The sequence below is a fragment of the Caenorhabditis elegans genome, chromosome I (genome assembly GCF_000002985.6).
Source record: "Caenorhabditis elegans chromosome I".
Taxonomy (NCBI): Eukaryota; Metazoa; Nematoda; class Chromadorea; order Rhabditida; family Rhabditidae; genus Caenorhabditis; species Caenorhabditis elegans.
Genome location: NC_003279.8, coordinates 9,649,780 through 9,672,508, shown reverse-complemented (window position 1 = coordinate 9,672,508; position 22,729 = coordinate 9,649,780). Strand labels below are relative to the sequence as shown.

The window sequence follows — 22,729 nt, the reverse complement described above, 5'->3', positions numbered from 1 at the left end:
TTTTCAAAATTTTCAAATAATTTTAACTCGAAAAATAATTAATGTATTACAGAAGATTCGCTGACAAACTTCTTTTGCAAAACTAACTAGTTTTTGAGTTATGCTCAATTAGAAAACCTATAAAGATTATTTCTTGGCCGATACTTCATGTCCAAAAATAGGTGACATTTAGGGATCATACATAATTTTTTCAACTCAACGTTCATTGCTCACGATATTGAAGAGCCTACCGAGTATGAAAAACCATTCAAACAATCTACCGTACTCATTTTCTAAGACTTTTGCAAAATTTGGTTGACATGCGGTTTCTCTCTCAGGTCAAAGAGCAGACTATCAAAAAGAAAACAATGAAACCGTCCCCCAATTCGACCTGACACAATGATTCCCAAAAACTGATAAAGAATTGTTCTTCCCCTTTCCTTCCACGGAATTCCTCTGACTTTTCACCCCTGTCCCTTCATCATTTTCATTTTCTATTTCGCTATCCATATCACATCATATCATATCAAAACGACACCACGTGACTTTTCCCCCTATTACATTTATAGTTTGTCGCAATACGTTGTTTTATCACTGAATTGATATACATATTTAAATTAATGAGAGAATTTGTTAAATGACTGCCAAACAGTTTTTTCTCGTAGACTTCTTTTCTCGATCAGCAGCCCCCGAAAAGATAGAATCTTTAATGATTGTCCACGCATTTAGACTCCCTTCTTTGATTTTTCTTATCACTTTAGAGTGTCTACATGAAAAATCTCACCCTTTTCGCGGTACAGTATCATTGAAGAAACGTGGAATTAAATACACGAACTTCTATAAGTTTTAAGGAAGGCGGATTTATTCGAATGAGGTCTCGTCGGGAATTTTACGAAAACGATCTGTGTATGCGTCTTTATGTTTACTGTATACCTATAGAAACTTCCGGCTTCTTTTTCTGTGTTTTATAGTTTTTCAAAAACGATAATTACTGGAAACTTCACTTACAATGTTGGGTGTTTTCCGAATTCAACTCGTGACCAAAAATTACAATAAACCAATAAAAAATAAAACTTAATTCATCTACAGTAAACCTAAAAAAGCGCGGCGAGAGTTTGCAAATAAAAACATTCTGTGAATAATCATGTCCAGAGAGAGAAAAAGATGAAATGGGAAACTGAAAGCAGATTTTGATTTAAAAAATTACATTGTAATTTTCTGAAACAAGGTTTCTTAAAGACACACCGATTTTGATATTATTTTCCTTTCTATTAAGATTTTTTTCAAAACAAATTTCTAGCTGTTTTAACGATTTTTCTCGATTTTTGTTAAGAATTTCAATGTGCTTGAGAACAAAAAAATGCAATAGGGAAGTCGAATAAAAGGAAACCTACAGTAAACATTTTTCTCGCGACGAGACCTATCTGAATAAATCCATGCGCCTTCAGGCGGATGTTTCAAAAAACCATCAGAACTATGATAATAGGACTTTCCGCCAAAATATCGGAAGAACAATCTTCAAGATGCAAAAATATTACTACCATATCATATCAGCTTCTTCCATACACAAATAGTGATATAAACAGCCCCCACGCGGTCGTCCTCATCCATCCGTCGACGTCAAAACTTCCTCTACAACGAATAAAAAGAAGAAGAATGTTCTGATCAGTGTGTATGTGTATATATGTCTATGTCATTGAAACCTCTAGGCTATTCAATTTTTATCTCTCCTTCTGTTTCTCCGTGTACCTTGTCTTATAAACTTTCTTTGTTGGGTGATTTCTGAAATTCCAAAATTTTCAGTCCGAATAATGATGGCATTAAGAAGAAGGCGACATGTGGCTCCAGATATAAGAAATAATGCTCACCAGTATATGTGAGATTTTAGCTCATAAATACCTATTTCTTAATTTAATTTCAGGAGAAGCTTGCGGGGGCCAGAGACAAATACGCTTTTTATAGGATATGCTATAAATCATGGAACTGTGGATCCAAGTACACCTGGGGTCTACAATAATCCCAGTACAGTTGTGGTAATTACATTTTTGTGCTCAACTCTTTGCTATTCGATGTAATTCCAGTTCACATTCAACGGAACCTCGTGTCCTGATCATTTTACCGAGTACTTTCATTTCCAAAAGGCCACCATTCCGCATGTTGATCCTGCGCTGATTCGACGAGTCACTCGGTGGATAATTGAAGACTTCAGATCCCATCGTGAAGTGCTCCCTGATTTTATTATTGTGCTCCGAGATCAAGTTCGCGATGATCTACAATCAACGGTACGTTTCCTATTAAAATAACTTTGAACGTTGCATCTTTCAATTTGAACACAACTGCGGCCTTGACCAATAATCTTACCACCACCTAGTATTTCGTTGAAACGCTTTTTCCTGTCCAGTAGTGAATATAACAAGAAATTCCAAAAAATCGTAAATCCAAGTGTATTCACAAAAGCGGGAGTAGAACAACAAGTAACAAATAACAAAAAGTTTAAAAAAAGAAAGAAAATTGGGTACTCAATTGGTCTCCATCGATTCTGCGGTTTTCTTTTCTTTTGCTGCCGCCCTTGTCTTGACACCATCTCTGTTTGCAACTGGAGCACGGATGAGATGCATTTTCTTGTCGACCTTCGCAAGGAGTCCCTTCTTCTGTACAATCTTTCCTGGTTGCAGACGTTTTCTGATCAGGTTACCATATCTGAAAAATAATAGTTGCTTTTTGATATAAATTTATTTTTATTTACCTTTTTGTTTTCAATGCGGAAATCGTTTTGGCAGCTTCAATGGTCTTTTGGAACATGGCTCTTTCATACTTGACAGGCTCATCTCTGCGCTGTTCGAGAAGCTGTGTGGCGTCGTTGATAAGCTCCTTTCCGCGAGCACGACGCGCAGCCTTGGTGAAACGAAGCTTTCTTGGGTTCTTCTTCTTCTTGAACAATTTGTTACATCTGGATCGGCAGAATTTGAACACCTAAACAGATTGATTGAACAGTTCGTAAACTAATTTTATTTTAAATAGTTCTTACTGTGCTATCGTTTCTGACAAACTGGATTCCGTGTCCCGGGTAGATGGGAGACGAGCAAAAGTAGCATTTTTCAATGCGCATTGTTACCTAAAATTGATAAAATAATTTATTAACGCAAAATACGGTGAAATTGGACAGTGAGAACATTGAAAAGTAACAAAATTAGTTTAGAATCAAGAATTGCGAAAAAATAAAAAAGCGATCGCCTTATGCGCAAAGGGAGAGAAAGGCGCCAGCGAGTGTTGCTTGCGCACTTTGCGTCGGTGATAAAAGCGCGGTGATTCAAATTGGAAATCATGTACCAAAGAAGAAATCGTAAGTTTTCAGGTAGAACATCAAGAGTTCACAGCTTTCAAAGAAGAAATATCAACATATATAGAGACTGCATCAAATCTTCCAGAATGGAATCCTCGATTTGCATTTGGATTGGCTCCATGGCGACCAGAAAATACGGAACCACTCGTTTATTTGTTTCAAGATGACGGAATTTTCCAATCAAACGAAGAATTTCAAAACTTAATTGTTAACATGTTTATAACAATTAGAGTTCGTAATCATCGATTTTCTCTTCTTGAACCTCTTTGGAATGCTGAAAACAAAGCTGGACTGTGGACTAAATTTTTTCCCAGTTACGCAGCGTAAGAATATTCGATTTCTTGATAAATCTTTTAATTTTTGATTTTCAGTTTCAGAGAAGCACACAACAATGCTCTACCTCGAATTGCTAACTCTTCTCAATATGATTTTGATACAATCTCGCTCCAACTTCACATTGACCCAGAAGTTTGATATCTAATTCCATTTCCTACAATACAATCTTTGAATTCTCTTAATCATGAAATTATGAAAAATTGAATAAAAAATTTTTAATGAAAAAACAATTGTTTAGAACACGAAAAAAGAATTTGTTTTTAAAAGTACAAAGACAGCCAATGATAATTTCTGAGTTATTTTTGAAAACCGTAGTGTTGTTGGTAAAATGAAAGAGCATCTAGGAGAGTTTAAGAAAGGCAACATGTGAAAAATTAAAAAAAAAAAAAGATGTCAAATGTAGGAGAATGATTATCAGAGTTTTTGTCTTCTTGCTTCCGGTTCTCCCTCATGGAGTTGTTGTTGGTGTATTTGATGATGGCGATGAGCTGCTGCAGCTCTTTTCAAAACTCGGAGAGCGTGATTTACATACCTGAGGAAGCAAAATATATGTTAAGTCTTATAGATTTAGTACGATCAATGCGAATATTGTTTAAAACATTTGTTATACTTACTAAATATCTTAGTAAAACTATTTCAAAATAATTAATTTTTTTATGCAAAAAGTTCGAATATAATACAATTAGGTGTATGCTTCTTTATGTTTCGTTTCATCAATATTAACAAAATTTGATGAAATTTTCGAAAATGTTTGTTTCTAAATATTTTCGATGTTTGTTTAATCTTTTGCTAACTAAAAAAACTAATTAATTGTAAAATTATACAATTTTTTCCACAGTGAATATATGATTGAAGTATCTTTTTTAAAAACAACAAATTAACGTAACTTCCGTAAAAAAGTTTTTTTCCGGATTCAGCCTTGATTTAACCTTTAGAAACTGCCCTGCATTAAAAAAACCAGAAATTCCCAAAAAGATCCAGTTTTTCCAAAAACTTTGACTGAAAATTTTGAAAACGTGCCGAAGATCAAAAAATTTTAATTATGATACTCCGTTTATTTATTTTTTTATAAATTAACTCACTCAATTAAATAGGTTTCAGTGACAGGATTCACCATAGTTTCAACGACATTTTCCGCAGTTCGTAATCCATTCGGCAACGATTTATCTGTTCTTTCTCGCATAAATTTCCACTCTTTTGGCTGAAAAAAAGTAACCAAATTAAAAACTAATATTAATTTCAACATAGATTTGCATCAAAAAATAATGTTTACCCGTCCTTGATTATCAACCAGCAGTGTACATTCGATAATTTTATTATGATACTTTTTGAGAGTTGCCGTTGCTTTCATTGTGCCAAATGGATCGGAAAGATTCTGGACAAATAAATATCCAATCCATTCGGGAAGCATTCCTTCTTTACATTTCCTGCAATTCGATTATTCTCTTGATACCCTTCAATTTCCTCTTTAGAAACTTACTTTTCAACTTTCAGTAGAAAATCAACAGAGTTGTGAGATGGTGGTTTCCACTTCAGAACTTTATCACATCTTCCAGTTTCATACTTCTGTAAAATATCATTCTCAAACACGTTCAAAATTTAATTTTAATTCTCACAGTTTTCTTCGGCTGGAAAATGAGACCATCAATTTCGTGTCCGACATGCTGCACAAATTTCGGTCCAAATAATTTAGCAGTTGCTTCAAGATCATAAAAATCTTTTCTTCTGACAGACATAATCTGGTTCTCGTGCTTCAGGCGTCCAGTTTTGAATGCAGCAGTTCTCATGTCGATAATTTCAGTTTTGATGATTTCAAATCGTTTATAAAATGGCTCTTTCATCACATTAACGCTCTGGAAACGAATAATACATTTTCTTTCCGATTGAAATCAACTTACATTGAATCGCATAATATCATAGATTAACATTCGAGGCTGATCACACATGGCTCCATTGATTTCAACCTGAGAAAACAAATAATTCATTCATAAATTATGAGTTTTCATACCTTATCAATGATGACTTCAGTATCCACAAGGGTTTCCATCAATGGTGCACCATTTTTTGTCACGAAATCAAGATTTTCAATCTCAAAAACCTCGTTATCACGATCAAACGCATAGACATCTCCATCGTTGATATAAATGATGTACCTAAAATTTTAAAAAATCTTTAAATGAAATTTTAAAGAATATTCACTAACCTCATGCCATCAGCTTTCCATGATACCATATATGATTCCTGTTCGAGTAAGTTTATGTTTCCACGGCTCAAAGATACGGGTTGGAGACCCGGAAATCCTTGTTTGTTGTATTTGCAGAGATTTTTAATCTAAAGAAAAAACTATACAGCTAAAGAATTGTGAGAAAATGATATACCTTGGCTTGAAGCATGCTCTTCTTCCCTTCATCTTCACACACTTTAACTCCTCGAATTAATCCGTCCATGAACAATTTCGAATTATCTCCTCCTCCGCTCAATTGATTTCCATTTTGATTATTATTTCCTGAATAAAATTATTTAAACGTTAAGGCTTGAAATTGAAGACAAACCGTTCGTTGCGGGAATTTGTTGGCTTGTCGATGGTCGTCCGTTGTCAATTTGTGTACTCATGCCAATAGACATTTCTCGTTCCCAGTCTGGCTTCTCGGGAGCCAGAATTTTGTCATCTTCTGTGGGATCATATCTTGCAAATAAATCATCGATGTAGTCTTGCTTGTAAATTCCCTTCTGTCGATTTTCAGCAAACTCTCCGATTGCAGCATCGAGACCATATTCCTTAAAAATATCCTGTCAGTTTAAAAAAGATAATCAACTTTTTATTCTCTGAGCTTTTTCTGATTCAAAAAGAAACGTATTTAATTAGACACTTCTCAACAAAATATCATGCGTTGATTCCAATAAATGAGTACATAAATTTTTAGCTTCTCGAAAATTAAACAGTTGGATTGTCATGATGAACTAAACAGTAAATACCTCTACTTGAAATAGGTATGCAGCGATTAAAAATCCTGTTCGATTGAATCCGTGAGTGCAATGCACTCCGACAACACGATCTGGATATTTCTTATGAAATTCTTGAACGAGTTTAATGAAGTTGTCCGTGTCCTCCTGAGTCGGCGACACTCCACGTCCAGCCATTTTCATTTTATGATAGATACATTCGTGTTCGGTAACCTGAACATAATCGTTTTGTTACAAATTTATTTTTTTAATTGAATTTCATACTTCTTCGCGGAAATAATAACGATCAGTGTTTGTGAGGTCGATCCACAACCCAATCTTTTTTCCGTGAAGATGAGGATGTGAAAAAACTTCTGCCGGGTGGAATTGATACCGTCTTTCGGCAATTTGATTGTCATACATTTTACACAGTGGTGTTTTGAATGGGAAAAACAAATTATTGATAAGCTGAAAATGAGAACAATGAACAACCGAAATCTCAGATTTTGCACAGACCGTTCCGGTTTTTGGACAGTGCAGCCATCTATCAGGCAGTCCCATTCTCGCTTTGTCAGGTGTTGGTCCTCGTGTAGCCATTTTCAGTCAATTTAAGGCAATAACGCACAGAAATCGATGGAGAAAACAAGGAATCCGATAAAATGTTTCGCAATTTCGCTAACCTCACGAAACGGACGCGTGCTGGCGCACTTTTTGACAGCTGGCGCACTTTGAGTGCAAGCTTACGCGTTTCCAGTTGTATTTTGGCGAATTTAAAGAATTTTCGAAGTGTTTCAAAATAAACGTTTGTTTTTTATTAATTGAAAGAAAATACTATATTTTTTAACTCCTTATCTATATTAAAGAACATACATCCTCTGAATTTGTTCAAAAAGCTCTTGATCGGTTTTTGAATGCCCGTTTTTTCTTATGCCAGACATCCTTTTGAACATTTTCTCCTCAATTTTTTTTACATCTATTTTTCGTGTTTTCAGAGATGTCGAACGAAGATGTTGCTGAAGACGTTTCTCAAGTCACCGACTTTCATTTCCACACTTGCCGGAAGTTTCGGCTTTTTTCATCAAAGTCAGATGGGTACAGTCAAAATGAGATAAACATTCGAAACCGAGTTGCTACGTCATCTCAATTGGGAGTTACCTTTGTAACAGTTAATTCTAATCAGGTAAAATTATGACTTGTTCAATCGTTTTCAAAATTATTTTTCAGTTATCATGCTTCCATACAAAAAGTCTTCTTGGTTACAAAATCACCCGAGAAAATATGAACGTTGAAGTTACGGATCTACCAATAAAAACAATTCGTCTTCATGGGGTCGTTTTAATCAACGACATGGGAGTTAATTCTGATGGAACAGTTCTCGGAGTTCTTCATACTAAAAACAATGACGTTTCTGTCGATGTTTTCGATATTAAGAAAATTTGTACAAGTTCAAGCATTGAACCCTTCAAGCCGTTGTGTACTACAAGAGTTGGAACTGAACAAATTAATCAAGGAAGTTGTCTCGAGTGGAATCCTGCTTTCCCAGATACATTTGCTGCTTCTTCAACAGATCGTAGCATTTTAGTCGCCAAGATTAATGTTCAAAGTCCTGCAAATCAAAAACTTGTTGGAATCGGAAAATTTGGTGCTGTCACCACGGCAATCAGTTGGAGTCCAAAAGGAAAACAGTTGACGATTGGAGATTCGCTGGGAAAAATTGTGCAGTTGAAACCCGAATTGGAGGTTGTTCGTAGTCAGCATGGACCGGAGAACAAGCCGAACTATGGAAGAATTACTGGTTTATGTTGGTTGGCTACAACAGAATGGCTGGTATCTCTTGAAAATGGAACAGATCAAGATGCTTACCTAATGCGGTGTAAAAAAGATAAACCAACCGAATGGATTCAATTTCACGAGCTCTCGTATTCCTCTTCCAAATGGCCTCTTCCTCCTCAACTGTTCCCAGCTACTCAACTTCTTGTCGACTGGAATGTTGTAATTGTCGGAAATTCGAAAACAAGTGAAATATCAACAGTTGGAAAACGAGATGACTGGCAAACATGGGTTCCTGTTGAAGGAGAAAGTATTTACTTGCCAACTACGTCTAGTGGTAAAGATACAGTTCCAATTGGAGTTGCGGTTGATCGTTCAATGACAGATGAGGTTTTACTCAGTACGTTATGTTTTTTACGGTTTCATTAATTTCGAAACTATTTTTCTACAAATGTATTCATTCTTTTCAGATCCTGACGGCTCTCAGAGACATCGCCCATCTCCTCTCGTACTTTGTTTAACAAACGACGGCATTCTCACTGCTCATCACATCATTAGCACATTTGCAGCTCATATCCCTTGTCAAATGTACGTAGTAATAAAATTTGATGAATATAATAATATTATCTTTTTCAGGTCCAGTCAAAATTTGGCGATCAATGACTTAAAGAAGCTCCAATTTGATTCACAGAAACCCATATCTGCTCCACCTTCTGATCAGACACCCGTTACAAAACCGTCTACGGTGTTTGGGCAAAAACCAGAAGCTGAAACTCTAAAATCATCTCTTGTTGGATCTCCATCATCTGTTCAGACACCTAAACCTTCATCATCACTTTTTAACCCTAAATCAATCGCAAGCAACATTGAGACATCACAGTTAACAGAATCCAAGCCATCAACTCCGGCAGCTCCAAGTTCCCAACCAAAAATTGCGTCAACACCAAAATCAGAAGCAATTCCGAAAATTTCAGACAAAACTTTGGAACATAAAAAGGCTGAACTGATTGCAACCAAAAAGCAGGTTCTTATCGAAAGAATGGATAAAATCAATGATTCAATGGCTGGAGCTAAAGATGCTACGATGAAATTATCATTTGCTGTGGGAAAAGTGAAAACTACAATTATGGAATGTGCTGATGTGGTTAGGGCATCATTAGGAGATTCTAAAGAAGTTATGGACGAACTGAAAAATCTAATTTTGTCGATCGAGCGAATGTCTGACAGAACACAACACACGGTGAAGGAAATGGATTTTGAAATCGACGAAAAAATGGAATTAGTTGCCGGAGTGGAAGATGGCAATCAAGTTTTAGAGAAGCTCAGAAATATGTCAGAAACTGAGAAGCTGATGAGATTCAACAAACTGGAGACTGCTGCCGATTTGTTAAATGGAAAATATGAAGAATGTAGCGATTTGATTAAAAAACTGAGAATGAGCTTGTCTGAGAAGGTTTGCATCGTTTCTTTACTTTTACTTATTTTAATATAATTTTTACAGGAGTCACTTCGAAAACAGGCAATATTGTCACCACTTCGTCTCAGTTCAAATCTCAATCAACTTCGCTCCGGTAGTGAAACCGAGTTGGCTCTTAAAGTTATGCGCAACGTCTCAAAAATCATCATGGATACCCGAGAGCAAATTCAGCGAACTGAATTAGAATTTGTCCGTTTCCAAAGGGACGTCAAATTTCAAAACTTCAAGAAGGGAAAGGAAAATCTGAACTTCACGCAACCACTGGAGATGAGTAGTCTAGATGGAGACGCTCCTCAAGGAAAATCTCTCACTGATGCAGAAAGTATCAAAGTAAGACAAGCACTTGTGAATCAAATTCAAAAACGAGGAATTGTGAAGACTAGAAACGTCATCGTGGAGTCTTATAAAAAGTCAGAAAATTCGGCAGCAATGAAAAATGATTTGCTCGATACTTCAAATCTTTCAAATGCAATTCTCAAGTTGAGTATGACACCAAGACGAGTTATGCCATCTTCTTCACTATTCTCTGCATCTCCATCTACACCATCCACTAAATCAGATGCAGCAACTCAAGCCGATGAACCTCCTATTGTTAAAACTGTCGTGGTAACAGTTGAATCACCAGCAAAGCCAATAGCTTCTGCTCCAGCTGTCTCTTCGCCATTGATAAAGCTCAATACAACAACTGCGACCACAACAATGACGACACCAAAAGTAACAGTTCCAAAAGAAGAAGCAAATAAAACACAAGATCAAAAACCAATCATTTCTACGCCAGCATCATCTTCCATTTTCTCTTCGGGTAGTTTGTTTGGAACAAAAACACAAACACCTTTAGTTTCCAAAGAAGAGTCTACATTAACAACTGGAGTGCCTTCTTTGATTAACAGTTCCCTGAGCATCAGTCCACAAGAAATCGAAAAAGCATCCTCGAAAGTGGAGACACTGAATAAAACTGAAGAAGTAAAAGATGAAAAATCTGAAAATGAAGTTACACCTGACTTGAAGTCTGAAGAGCCTAAATCATTAGAAACAAAAGTGAAAGAGGAGCCAAAACCAGCTGTTCAGACTCCAGTGAAAGAAGAGGAAACGGGAAGTAATATACAAAAAACACCAAGTTTTTGTAAGTTCCTTTTTTGTTGTTAAAAAAATGAGTTTCAACCAAAGAATGATATTCGATTAAATCGATGTAATTATATGAACATTATAAATGTATTGTTTCCATACTTTAATCAACTGAAATTTAAAAAAATTACTTTCAGCGTTCAACTCAACAACTACCCCAAAGTCGACTTCCTCCACCTCATCGATCTTTGGCGGTGGTCTTAAAACTCAAACTCCCAGCTCTTCCAACTCAACAAATATTTTTGGAGCTCGAACCACAACAACGGCCACCCCTACACCTGCATCGAACACGTCAAGTATTTTTGGAGGTGGCTCAAAAGCAGCAAGCTCTCCATTTGGAAGTTTTGGACAGGCTGGTTGCCAACCGGCTAAAACTTCGAACCCTGCAACATCTACTGCTTCTGTGACTTTTTCGTTTAATACTGGAGCAACGTCGGCATCAGCAAAGCCGGCAGGGTTTGGATCTTTCGGTGCAGGCGCCTCTGCTAAACCATCCTCCGTTTTCGGAGGTTCAGTGACTGCGCCTACAGTTCCAAATGTGGATGATGGAATGGAAGACGATTCAATGGCAAATGGTGGAGGTTCTGGAGGTTTTATGAGTGGACTTGGAAATGCGAGAACATCCAACACTTCTGGTGGAAATAATCCGTTTGCACCGAAGACGTCAACTGGGACATCAGCCAGTAGCAGTTCATGGCTTTTTGGTGGTGGTGGTAATCAACAACAACAGCAACAGCAAAAAGTATCGTTTCAAGAGTCTCATTGTATTGTAAGCATTTATTTCCTATTTCAGCCGTCGTTTTCTTTCAACACTGCCGGATCGTCAGCTCAACAAGCATCTGCACCTGCAACAGGAACGTCGTCAGTTTTTGGAGGAGCTCCGAAATTCGGATCGCAACCAGCATTTGGTGCTAAACCATTCGGAGGAGGGGCGAATGCAGGATTATCTAAAAATGCTTCAATCTTCGGAGGAGCAACATCTTCCACAACCAACAACCCTGCCACTGGTGGATTTGCTCAATTTGCATCAGGCCAGAAGACTTCATCTTTGTTCGGTGGAGGTGCAACTCCACAGACGAATACTTCTATCTTCGGTGGTGGAGCTAACACAACTCCAGCTCCGACATCTTCTGTGTTTGGAGGAGGAGCATCTGCCAATGCCAATAAACCGACATCTTTCACATCATGGCGATAATATATTTTTAATGTCTAACATATTGATTCATCAAACTTTAATTGTAGTTTATAGTCCATCTCCCCAATTATTTTCCCAAGTACTTGTTTTATTGATTATCTCGGACCGGTTATTTTGTTGTCTGTCGTGTTTTTGAATATTCATTTTCATAAATTTTGTCAATTAAGCTTCTTTAGAATTATCTATCCTTCAACTTCCAGGGGCGGAAACAAAGCCAGCCGAAAACACTCCTCAAAAATGATACATATCCACAGATTAAAACGAACGGAAAGCAACTTCATTTCAGAAAACTAAAATCTCCTTTAAAGGCAATTTGACATATATGACACTTTGAATAAAAAGTGAAGTAATTTTAGATGCAATTCAAAAATCTTACAGTAACTGATAGTGAGTATCGGAGATGAATAAAAATGCAAGTTAAGAAAGCAATATTTAAATACAAATTAACCAGATCTGAAATCGCGTTTTGTTGTATCGGAAAGGGGATCGACCATCGATTCGGTAGCTTTCGTATCAGTGTTTATCTGAACAAAAAGTTGATTATCTACAATCATAGGGAGATACAGACAAAACAAAAAATAATTAAAATCAATCTAACTTATGATTGAAAGTATCACTTACCACCCATTTCAACATCTCCACTTGCTCCATCGTGTTCCATACTTTCTTCTCCGTTCTTTTGCTCCGTTCCGTCATGTGCATTCGCCATTCGTTCGTTGAAGCTCTCGTTCAAGTCAACTTCTTCAGTATTGGGACCCGTCTCATCATCGTCCTGAATAACAGTAAATTATTATATTCAGATAATGCTAGATTCTACCCACCTCTTCCTCCTCGTCATCATCCTGCCCATCATCATGCAATGGCATAAGATCATCCTCATCGAATACTTTGTTTGCCTCTTCATCAACCGGCTCGGCGACTGGATCCTCATCAGTCCACCGAATTGGGAATGTGGTGACGCGAAGATCTTCGGTTTCGATTTTACGGGAAAGCTGAAAATTTTTGAAAATTCAAGGTCAAAACTGAATTATCTACATTTTTTAACTGAAGGAACTTTGAGATTAATTTAGAGCATTTCACTTTTTCCCTCTTTCCACAACAGATGGTTTATTACGTCATCCCATACAGTACATCTGTGTGCGTGAGCCCGATCGATGATGTCCATCTGCTCGACAGGTAGCGTGCACAACGTATTCAGTTCTCTCATTGTCATTGTCTCACTCTCAACTATTTTTCGTTCTTTATTTTTAATTATTTCATTAGTTTCATTGCTCGTTTAATAATATTTATTTATTTCCTTCAGATTGTGAAAATGAAAGCTACTGCAGCGCAAAATAATTCAACTCATGCTAGTGTAGCGACCAAAAATAGCAACTACAGAGGCGCTACATACATTTTCGACAAAGCTATCGGAGGAATTGTTTATGCAAGTTTTATAATTGCCGGAGCAATCGTCTTCGTTGGAAGTAAGGTGGAGGGCTTTATTGGACTCGACGAAAACCGTTCTGACGATCAGGAATGGACTGTCATTAGACAATAACTGGTGCTTGATTTATCAAAAATAATTTTGTGTGAATGACTTTTGAAATAAAGTGTTTTTTTCCTGAAAAGAACAGAACCTTTTCGATGAGCGGCTTTGCAGGCGGATTCTCTTTGAGCTCTTCGTCGGTGTACTCATTTGCCACAAACCATCCCATATTGATGAACTCCTGATCGTTGTACTTGCAACGAAGGAGAAGCACACTGACACCAACAATATCCTCGACTGGAATCTTTGAGATATCCGGGTGTTCTGCATCAAAGACAAACTTGTGACGTCCTTCAGGAATCGGGCCAACGAGCGCGGAATCGAGAACTTGGTCGAAGTCTCGGGAGGTTCCAGATCCAACGTACACCAATTCCCATTCGAGATCTGATTATTCTTAATTTTTATGCAGTGTAAATAATATACATACCATGTGGTAAGTGCTCAAAAACTTCAAAAGTGATCTCCATTTTGAACTTGTCGACAAACATCGCTGGATTATCGAGAATTTGGACTTGAACGATGTTAACACGTGAAGCCATCTGAATAAAAAGCTCAAAATTAGAAATTAGAAAGCAGATTCATAAACTGTTCAAACGATAGTTTTTAAAAACGAGAAACAAATCAAAAATCCCGTAAAAAGTGGTTGAAAACTCCAGCTGGATCCAGTAAAATAAAATGTCGAAAAACTTTTTCCAACTACCGTAGTTTTTTTGCACAGACGAAGGCTAATCGTGGTGAAACCCATTGAGAAACAAATTCCTGTTTTTTTTTTGTTTTTTATTCGCAAAAACGTTGACTTTATTTTCTCGGCTTTAAAAGGCAAAACTAAAGAAAAATAATACATTGAATTAGTAAAAAATTAATTGTTTTCAAATTATAGAAATTATTAAAACGAGCAAGTCAGGACGAAAATTAGAATTTTTGACCTCTCCAAGATGCGCGAAAATTTATTTTTCATTTTGTCTTTCTCAATTTCCCGTTTCACTCGATCCTCGACTTTATTCAACAATGGTGAGCCATAAGAAAAATGATCGTCCTCGCCCATTGTGGATCTTGAAAATCCATAAACGGCTTAGGTAAGCATTCAGAAGTTCCAATATTTCAAAAAGTGGTAATTTTTAGCTTGTTTGAGTTCAAGCGTTATGCAACAGGAATTGGCAAAGACGACGGACAAGACATCTCGTGGGTGCTGAAAGGAAATGCAAAGAACAATGTGTATCAGGTGATTCATTTTATTTTATATTTCCTACAAAGCTAACATTTAATAGGTTACTGTTGAAACTATGGAGAATTGTGAAACGGACGAGTGCAAGAAAGTGATCTGGGTGCCCGATGAGTTGGCAGAATCCACCGGAACGATGTTCGAAGATTTCAAGGAAGACCAACCTCAGGTATTTGACAAAACTTGTTTAGAATATATGTCAAGTCTGGAATTTTTCCAGGAATCTGTGTCTTCGATCAGTAATAATGAAGCAAATTGGGGGAGTTCTGTGAATGAATTGGACGAAAATTATGAAAAAATGCAGAAAGAGGAAACATTTGATCCATATGATTCGGATTCCGATACATCCGAGGATTCCGACTTCGATGAGGATTTTGAGGATTCTGATAAAACGATGTGTTCTGGTCAATCATGAAATTAACCATTAATCGAAAAACTTCAAACTCAAAAACGCTGTGAATAATTTTTTCAAGAAATAATGTAGTTTTAAATATTGTGATATACTAATGTGATATAAGAAATCTTAGTTTCTCGTTCAGATTCCCATTTATTCTCTCGAAGCATTGAATATATATATATATATATATTTATTCAAATCGTCGTAACAAAACAGAAAGTATAGAATAATCACCGGGAGAAACAGACTTGAATAATTTGAATGATCCTGTAAACCAAAAGTAGTTAAGGGGATCAAGTTGTGTGGGAAAAATAATTAAACGGGATAGAATTTAATCGTGATGCAAACATTTGACGGCTCATTGTCCCCGGAAGTAACTTGGACATACGGTTCCATAGGTGAAGATTGACTAGTAGGAAGCTTTCGTTGATTGATCCACAAGGGCACATCATGTACGGATATCTGGGCGAGCGAGCCTTCCTCACAGTTGATGCGGCATTCGGAAAGTGGTATTCACCAGACAGGATGTTGTGATAGGTCCTCAATATTTGAAGAATCCGCAGGTGTTGAACTGACTTTTGGTTCATCTGAGCTAGACGGTTTTCATATGATGAGTATGATAGATTGCAGCGTTGGAAGACTTTTCTCGAGAAAAACTTCAGTGGGAACTCCAGTTGTTTAATCATATTTTTAGAGATCGGGTTGTAGATTTCACATCCGTAGTTTAATATTGGCTGCACATAGATATTGTACAATTTGAAGTAAAGGCTGGCATTTGTTGAGCGGAAGGATCGAAGTAACTGCCGGCATTTGAGAAGGGCTAAGTTCGAAATGATGTTTATGTGCTTCTGGAAGTTCAGCTTGTCGTCGACGAAGATTCCAAGGTCTTTCACTGAGTCCTTTTTGGTGACTTTCATTCCGTTTGCATAATATTCATTTTTTGGATTCCGCTTTCCAAAGTGGATAACATTGGTTTTGTTTTCAGCAAGGTTCAATTTCCATTTTGCGCACCAATCGGTCACGACATTGATTGATTTTTGAATAGCGCTGACATTGTCACCAAGTAGCTTGATATCATCGGCGAATATCATGAAATGATTTTTATACTAACAAGTACAACATTAACCAAAAACATAAATACATACAAAAAAAAAAGAAATTATACAGACTTCCAGTGATTAACCAATGCTTGCGGGTTGTTGAGAAAACTAGACACTTGATCTCGTCCATCAACAGTAATAACTGTTCCGTTTGGCTTTATTATTATCAATGTTGGAATCGCATTTTTAGTGTTGAACTGCTGTAAATGCTTGCTTATTGGTGAGTCGAATGGCAAATGGAACCAATCGCCATGAGAACTTTGCAAATAATAATTCATCTCCTGTTCACTCCTGTCGCTTGAAATAAATAATATCTCGAAATTCTTATCTACTTGACTATAGAATTGTGCGAGAATTGGTGTAAAGTCACGAGATGGTTGACACCAATAACCGGAATAATACAATCCAATAACCTTTCCATCGAGCATTCGTTCAGAATATGATCCTGATGGATGTAGATGTCTGAAGAGAGGAACATTTTGGAGAAATGTACAATTGTTCATCTGCTCCATTTTGTTTGTTTCTTCTTTTTGCAATTTTTTTAATGCTCTCGATTTTTCCTCACGCCTTTTAATTTCAGCTTGTTCCGCTTTCTCCCTCATTTCAGCTTCTAATTTAATTTTTGCCTCTTCATTTTTTCTTTTCATTTCCATCTCCTCTTCCAAAACCCTTTTTCTTTTTTCTTCTTCCTTCAACTTTCGAACTCTTTCTGATTCCTCCGCTTTCCTCCTCTTTTCATCCTCTTCTTCTTTCTTTTTTCTTTCTTCTTCCTTTTTTCTTCGTATTTCTTCTAATCTTTCTTCCTCTTCTATTCTCCATCTTCTTTCATATTCCATTTGAACTTCTCGTTTAATTTCATCTCTCGTTCTATGCGGAAAATAGTTTGGTGCTGATTGTGAGTGTTCAATTACGGTAACATTCCGAATACTTGCACCAGATGAGTATGCAGATGCCAATATTTCTGGAGGAATTGGAGAATGTGAAGAACGGGATCTTATCAAATTTATCACCCGGTGTTGCTCTGATCTGAAAATTAAATTCAAGATTTTCCTTCATTTCATTTGCAGGTTGGGTATGAGGTATTTATTTCAAAAAGCAAGAGAAATACTATTCAAATAGGATAATAGATATATCACTAAGATTAAATATGTCCGTTTTGAAGTACTTACCTCTCAAGCATATGAGATCTCGATTCAAGAAGTGAGAGCATGTTATCAAACTTTCCAGAAAAACGACCAAATTTTCGTTCAACAGTTTCGAGCACTTCAATAATCGACATCATGTGGCTTGATCTAAACTTTCTATTCCCAAAAATTCGAGCAATTAATTGACAAATACTTTGCTCAAGCTTCTCTTTGTAGATCCGATTTTCCTACAATTGTATTTTCAAAATAATCATTACAGAACCAGACTCACAAGACTTATATTCAAAAGCAAGGCAACAAGAATATTCAAATTTGCCAAGCATTTTTCAATTTGTGGCGTTTCGACTGAAAACAAATTTTCGCAATTCACAAGTACTTCCTTCTTCGTTTCATCGTTATCAAGCAAAGCGTTTATCAGTTTTAGTAAATTTCGATTGTTTGAGTTTTCATATTCCCAAGTTGCCTGCAATAAAAATGATTGTAGAGGTGGAATGAAAATAAAAAGATTCATAAATGATTCAAAGTGCGTTTTCAATTTCAACTGGGAAAAAATATCAAACAATTAGATATCTAGCTAGATAAAAGTATAGAACAAAAAAGTTGGTTCTAGTTCTAGTCGAGCTCTAGCACGAGTAGCGCATATTTTGTACTTCGTTTATTTTGGCAAAATATTGTAATATTTAAAAGTAGAATAGCATGAATTTGTCCAGATAATAATAAGTTAACTATAAAATAACCAAAGAAAAATACCCATTTTTGGTCGAGTTCCAAAACTGGCGAAAGTGGCAAAAACTTGGTACTTGCCATTTTTGACTGCCAATAAATTTCAAAAGAAAACATTTGTTTCAATAGTTTTAATATGATATTTGGTTAAAGGACTGGATTTTAACAATTCCCCCATCAAAATTATTTTATAATGTGAGAAAAAAACTAACAATTTCAATAATCATTCCAAATGCAACATTCTTCTGTTGTTGATCAAGTTTTTCTAGAAGTGTTACAATCTCCGATGACCAAAACGTTATTTCCACTTTCTTTTTCAATTCGATAAATTTTTCACAAATTAATTTAATCTTTTGTAAAGCGAGAGAATTGTTAATTGAACAAATCCATGATGCATTATTCACTTTGTAGCGAATTTCATCATGAGCAGCAGTTGAACTTAAAATTCGAACTTGCTCGAACCCAGAACTCAGAAAACTGCAAACTTTCTGCTCTCTTCTTCCAAAATTCGAGTTTTGAATTCTTAGACCGTTTAATTTGTTTCTTGCTGATTCCAACTCAAAATGCCTTTCCTCTGAACTTAGCTTCTCATTTCGAATTTCTTCCAATTCATTATGATTGTTATATCGACTCAAACCATCTGTCAGTGATGCAATATACCTGAAAATAGTTATAAAGTATTTTATATGGGCACAATCACTAACTTTTCCTGAAATTCAATATCTCTACCAACAATGAATTGCTGAAGTTCAATAGATTCCAATAACTTTTTCTTTACCAATTCGATGAGCTCTTCTTGAATTCCAGAGACTACAGAAATCTGAGCAAATTGCACATACTCATCATTTGCTCTTTCTGGTGGATGATCATTCTGAAATAAGCTATATTTTATTTAATGAACTTCAACCGGACATGTTAAGCCTACCTTGTAGGCATGGCTTTTCTATAAGAGAACACATTTCCAACTCTTTTTTTTTGAATAAAAATTGAATAATTTCACAAAATTTACACAACTATTTATAACCTAGCCTACCTCAGACACAAGTTCGACAATTCTAAGAGGTGTTCCGTTGTTCAGATCATTCATTTTTTAAACACCAAATAAGTGGAAAAAAGATTGAAGACACAGAAAAACGTTTGTTGCAGAACCCGGAGGGTTTATCACAAAAATGTGTGTTGAATTATCGTAAACAACTCTTCGTCTTAATAGGCCAACACAGAACAAATAGAAAACTATGATAAAAGTTTATCAAAAGTTGCAATTTATTTTAAACTCAAAAAAATGTAAAATATTTTATTAACTTATAACAATTACATTGTAATTTAAAACAACAAATTGAATGAGACATAAAACAAAATTTACAAGAAACTGTGAAGTTAGCAGACAAAAATCAAAACTCTTCATGAACTATTAATAATTCCAAACCACAAAATAGAAGTGCAGATCATCACATTTGATAGTTGCCAAAGTTCCATCAGGTCGTTTAATATTTCTACCATTTAGGCAATCTATTTTCTTTCTGAATAAAAATATATTGAAAATAGATATAATAAAAGTGATTCTAGTTTTGAAATAATCAATTCTCCTATTTTTTTTTTAGATAATTGGGTGACTATATAACGGCCGTAATCACTACTATATTTTCATATGATAAAATAAAAATTCAGTAATTGTTTTGAACATTTGAAACCAATACAAACTAAAACTAAAAATCATTATTCAACTCTGATGAGAATCTCAGGCATATCTATTTAAACGACACTTCTTCAGATTAAAAAAAAATGAAAAAATAAAAACGTACTCCTCATCCTCATAAAATTGTGTTCCGGAGTTCAAATTCTTATCAAACAGTTCATATTCAATTCCATCGAAAATATTATTTCCATCTTCCCAATTCCATCCTTTGCAAAAACTAATTGAAAGCCTTTTGAGCTTCTTTTTGTCAGTTTTCATCCAAGTTTTGATAAATGAGTTCAGCCCTATGCCATTTATGTTTGGATCCTCCAGATTTATAGTTTCACAGTGGAAGTTCAAAATATTCCGATTGGTAACCCATTCGGGATATGTCAGACTCAGATGTGTGATGTTGACTTCCTGAAAAAATGTTCATTCCGATTTTTTTGTTTTCTTTGCAGCTTCGAAATGGTTGTATAGTTATTTACGGGGTTTGTCAAAACTTCAATTTAAAATAAATGTTTATAAAACCTATAAAACTCAAAAAGTGTCAAATAGTTCGGATGTGAGGCGTTTAAAGGATGAAAAATTCCCATATAATATTTTGGTTAGTTGGAATTTTGCAATTTTTGAAACTTCAAGTTTATTCAATTCAACAATATTTTCTCAATTTGTCTGAAAGTCTAATAGTAAGTTAAATTATATATAGTTTGATTTCAAAGTGATTTTGAATTTACCTTGACAAACTGAAATGATCCTCGAACTGCACAATTTATGTTTAAACAGAACAAATTTGGATTCTGTAGGAGATATTCCAAAAGATCTGAAGTAATAGCCCCTCCGGATGGGATAGATAATGTGTTGCATGAAGAAATTCCCTCCATTTTCAATAACTTCAATATTATCCCAGTGATATTTGGTGTACATTGACCAAAGTTTACATGATGAATTGATCCTGTGAACAGGTTAAGCAGATGCTCCATTACTGAGTAGAAAGTGTCGATGGGATCCATTGTGAACACTTTTATTGTGGATTTATCTATTTGACTGTAAATTTCAAAATTTAAAAATAGAGAGTATACTGATATGGATTATCCGCAGTTAATTATAGTTAAAATTGGCATTTTGTAATCAAGCTGAGTTTCATCAGTAGGGACTTTATATACAAGCTTTTTTCAAGCAAAATTTTTGAGAAACTAGTTTAAAAAATATATTTTTCCAGCTTTACTGTCCATACAATGTTCTAGTAAAAATTATTTAAAATTAATCAAAAAACTGTAAAAAAAATTTTTGGACGAGTTCAGAAATTTTTTTATTTAATTAATTTTACTATGCCATTTGATCAATTTAGCACCATAGACATAATTTTGAATCGTTTCTACACAATTTTTGAAAATAAATTGAAAATCTTACCATTTAAGCTCTCGTTCCCCAAAGACTCTCGAACAAGTCTTCGGATCCCCTGAAAATTCATCGAGTTCTTCTAGAGTTCTCTGATATACAAAAATGTGAACAAAGCTTCTTTGAAAGGGTTTGACACCAATTAAAGCCTTGGCAAGATTATTGTTTTCTGAATAAAAAATTTGATTAAAGTTGGAAACAAAAGTTTCATACCACTAGTACGTCCGAGTTCTTTGCAATTAATATAAAGCTCTTTGATTCGAGTTTTGAATGATGATATGAGATGAAACCAGGCTTCTGAGCAAAATGAGAGCTCAATTCTGAAAAAATAAATTTTAATTTAATTTAATTTAATTTATTACGATAGTAAGATGCAAGTGTTGTAAACTAAATCCTTAAAAAAATTAACACAATAAAAAATAGTACAATTTGTAGGCAACTCTGTAGAGAGCTGAATATTAAAGTAACTTACAGATCACGCGGATTTAAATTTTTTGCAACATGTTCAGTGACGTCATTTGGTAGTTGCTCGAGCTCCAAAACCATTTTTTAAATTAAGAATATGTATATGATTAGAAATATATTAAAAATTTTTCGATTTTGAGCCGGAACGCTAGAAAGGCAAGGAATCAATACAGAGAAGACAGGAGAGATGAGACAAAATAAGAGAAGAAGAGAAGTGTAGAGTCGAGGGATTGGAAAAGAATGAGAGACCCAGAGAAATTGTACCGGGGGTTTGGAAGTCGTTATGATACATATTGCATAAGAGTTCCGAGAAGAAAAAATATGTTTGATTGATTATTTGAAGGACAGAAAGTTAATAGATTCTGAGAATCCAGTTTCAAAGTTTAGATTGTCAAGAGCAAGAACTTAAAGATTTTATAAAGGAAATTATAATGTATTCTTCTCGTTATAACGTTTCAATGAAAGGGCATCAAACGTGCAATTTTGAGAGAAAATTGCCATTACTTTCAACTTGGTAGTCAAGCCTTGAACAAATGGAACAGATATTGATCAGACATTCCAAACTAATTGACATTCCAATAGACTGATAGACATGTACACGAAGGTTTCCACGAGTTGTCGCACTGTCCACACTCAGTTTTATATCCACAAATTCCTGTAGGTTTGTAAACTGACCTCCCGGTATCTATTTTTGGTGGTAATTTTGTCAGTCCCACACTATACTCAAATTTTCCGAAGTAGTTTTTTCCTTCCTCGTGCAACTTAAAAGGAAAAAGAGTTTGGATATGTCAAAAGAGATTACTCATCGGTGTCTTTGATCAGTTTCAAAACGAATTGATAAGAAATGGAAACCTACAAACACTATCAAATTGATCTAAATACATCTTTTCCAAAAACAAATGTTG

The 22,729-nt window shown here is 35.4% G+C and overlaps 9 protein-coding genes across 10 annotated transcripts; 4 read left to right on the top strand and 5 right to left on the bottom strand.

Annotated features, from left to right (window-relative positions):
• The first annotated feature begins 1,782 nt into the window (after positions 1-1,782).
• C03D6.1 (Piwi domain-containing protein) lies at positions 1,783-3,882 on the top strand. Its single transcript, NM_060170.7, has 5 exons — positions 1,783-1,855; positions 1,901-2,012; positions 2,061-2,261; positions 3,335-3,645; positions 3,694-3,882. Exons 1-5 carry the CDS (start codon positions 1,794-1,796, stop codon positions 3,794-3,796), a joined length of 789 nt encoding a protein of 262 aa, NP_492571.1. The 5' UTR covers positions 1,783-1,793; the 3' UTR covers positions 3,797-3,882.
• On the bottom strand, positions 2,411-3,094 carry rsl-24D1 (putative ribosome biogenesis protein RLP24). Its single transcript, NM_060171.7, has 3 exons — positions 3,008-3,094; positions 2,726-2,952; positions 2,411-2,679 (listed from the first exon to the last, which is right to left on the bottom strand). The coding sequence occupies exons 1-3, from the start codon at positions 3,086-3,088 to the stop codon at positions 2,499-2,501; spliced, it is 489 nt and encodes a 162-aa protein (NP_492572.1). The 5' UTR covers positions 3,089-3,094; the 3' UTR covers positions 2,411-2,498.
• On the bottom strand, positions 3,859-7,258 carry cel-1 (mRNA guanylyltransferase). 2 transcript variants are annotated; one of them, NM_001025808.6, is made up of 13 exons: positions 7,118-7,258; positions 6,887-7,069; positions 6,635-6,835; positions 6,211-6,436; positions 6,037-6,164; positions 5,862-5,989; positions 5,667-5,811; positions 5,557-5,622; positions 5,275-5,511; positions 5,139-5,224; positions 4,932-5,085; positions 4,741-4,859; positions 3,859-4,190 (listed from the first exon to the last, which is right to left on the bottom strand). In NM_001025808.6, the coding sequence occupies exons 1-13, from the start codon at positions 7,196-7,198 to the stop codon at positions 4,073-4,075; spliced, it is 1,872 nt and encodes a 623-aa protein (NP_001020979.1). In that variant the 5' UTR covers positions 7,199-7,258; the 3' UTR covers positions 3,859-4,072. The 2 variants fall into 2 exon arrangements, with proteins under 2 accessions (NP_001020979.1, NP_001020980.1); NM_001025809.3 differs by lacking the exon at positions 3,859-4,190 and having other exon boundaries at positions 4,693-4,859; positions 7,118-7,242.
• Positions 7,259-7,593: 335 nt separating this feature from the next.
• On the top strand, positions 7,594-12,335 carry npp-14 (Nuclear pore complex protein 14). The gene is made up of 7 exons (NM_060167.7): positions 7,594-7,781; positions 7,826-8,771; positions 8,842-8,959; positions 9,008-9,824; positions 9,873-10,971; positions 11,111-11,715; positions 11,767-12,335. Exons 1-7 carry the CDS (start codon positions 7,596-7,598, stop codon positions 12,166-12,168), a joined length of 4,173 nt encoding a protein of 1,390 aa, NP_492568.1. The 5' UTR covers positions 7,594-7,595; the 3' UTR covers positions 12,169-12,335.
• A 93-nt stretch (positions 12,336-12,428) lies between these two features.
• On the bottom strand, positions 12,429-14,235 carry asfl-1 (putative histone chaperone asf-1-like protein; the record flags this gene model as incomplete). Its single annotated transcript, NM_060166.9, has 5 exons — positions 12,429-12,692; positions 12,790-12,940; positions 12,990-13,160; positions 13,788-14,080; positions 14,124-14,235. 5 exons carry the CDS (start codon positions 14,233-14,235, stop codon positions 12,682-12,684), a joined length of 738 nt encoding a protein of 245 aa, NP_492567.3. The 3' UTR covers positions 12,429-12,681.
• Positions 13,481-13,708, top strand: C03D6.9 (Aa_trans domain-containing protein; the record flags this gene model as incomplete). The annotated part of the gene is made up of 1 exon (NM_001306366.3): positions 13,481-13,708. The coding sequence occupies one exon, from the start codon at positions 13,481-13,483 to the stop codon at positions 13,706-13,708; it is 228 nt and encodes a 75-aa protein (NP_001293295.1).
• Positions 14,236-14,485: 250 nt separating the features above from the next.
• On the top strand, positions 14,486-15,497 carry lab-1 (Long arms of the bivalent protein 1). The gene is made up of 4 exons (NM_060165.7): positions 14,486-14,772; positions 14,819-14,918; positions 14,965-15,087; positions 15,139-15,497. Exons 1-4 carry the CDS (start codon positions 14,705-14,707, stop codon positions 15,331-15,333), a joined length of 486 nt encoding a protein of 161 aa, NP_492566.1. The 5' UTR covers positions 14,486-14,704; the 3' UTR covers positions 15,334-15,497.
• On the bottom strand, positions 15,446-19,488 carry T05F1.11 (protein-disulfide reductase). Its single transcript, NM_060163.6, has 6 exons — positions 19,317-19,488; positions 18,988-19,154; positions 18,496-18,943; positions 17,832-18,023; positions 17,585-17,787; positions 15,446-17,441 (listed from the first exon to the last, which is right to left on the bottom strand). Exons 1-6 carry the CDS (start codon positions 19,368-19,370, stop codon positions 16,475-16,477), a joined length of 2,031 nt encoding a protein of 676 aa, NP_492564.2. The 5' UTR covers positions 19,371-19,488; the 3' UTR covers positions 15,446-16,474.
• A 74-nt stretch (positions 19,489-19,562) lies between these two features.
• Positions 19,563-22,010, bottom strand: T05F1.13 (F-box domain-containing protein). The gene is made up of 6 exons (NM_182091.4): positions 21,832-22,010; positions 21,573-21,679; positions 21,372-21,528; positions 20,696-21,005; positions 20,086-20,378; positions 19,563-19,803 (listed from the first exon to the last, which is right to left on the bottom strand). Exons 1-6 carry the CDS (start codon positions 21,903-21,905, stop codon positions 19,695-19,697), a joined length of 1,050 nt encoding a protein of 349 aa, NP_871891.1. The 5' UTR covers positions 21,906-22,010; the 3' UTR covers positions 19,563-19,694.
• Between the last annotated feature and the right edge of the window lie 719 nt (positions 22,011-22,729).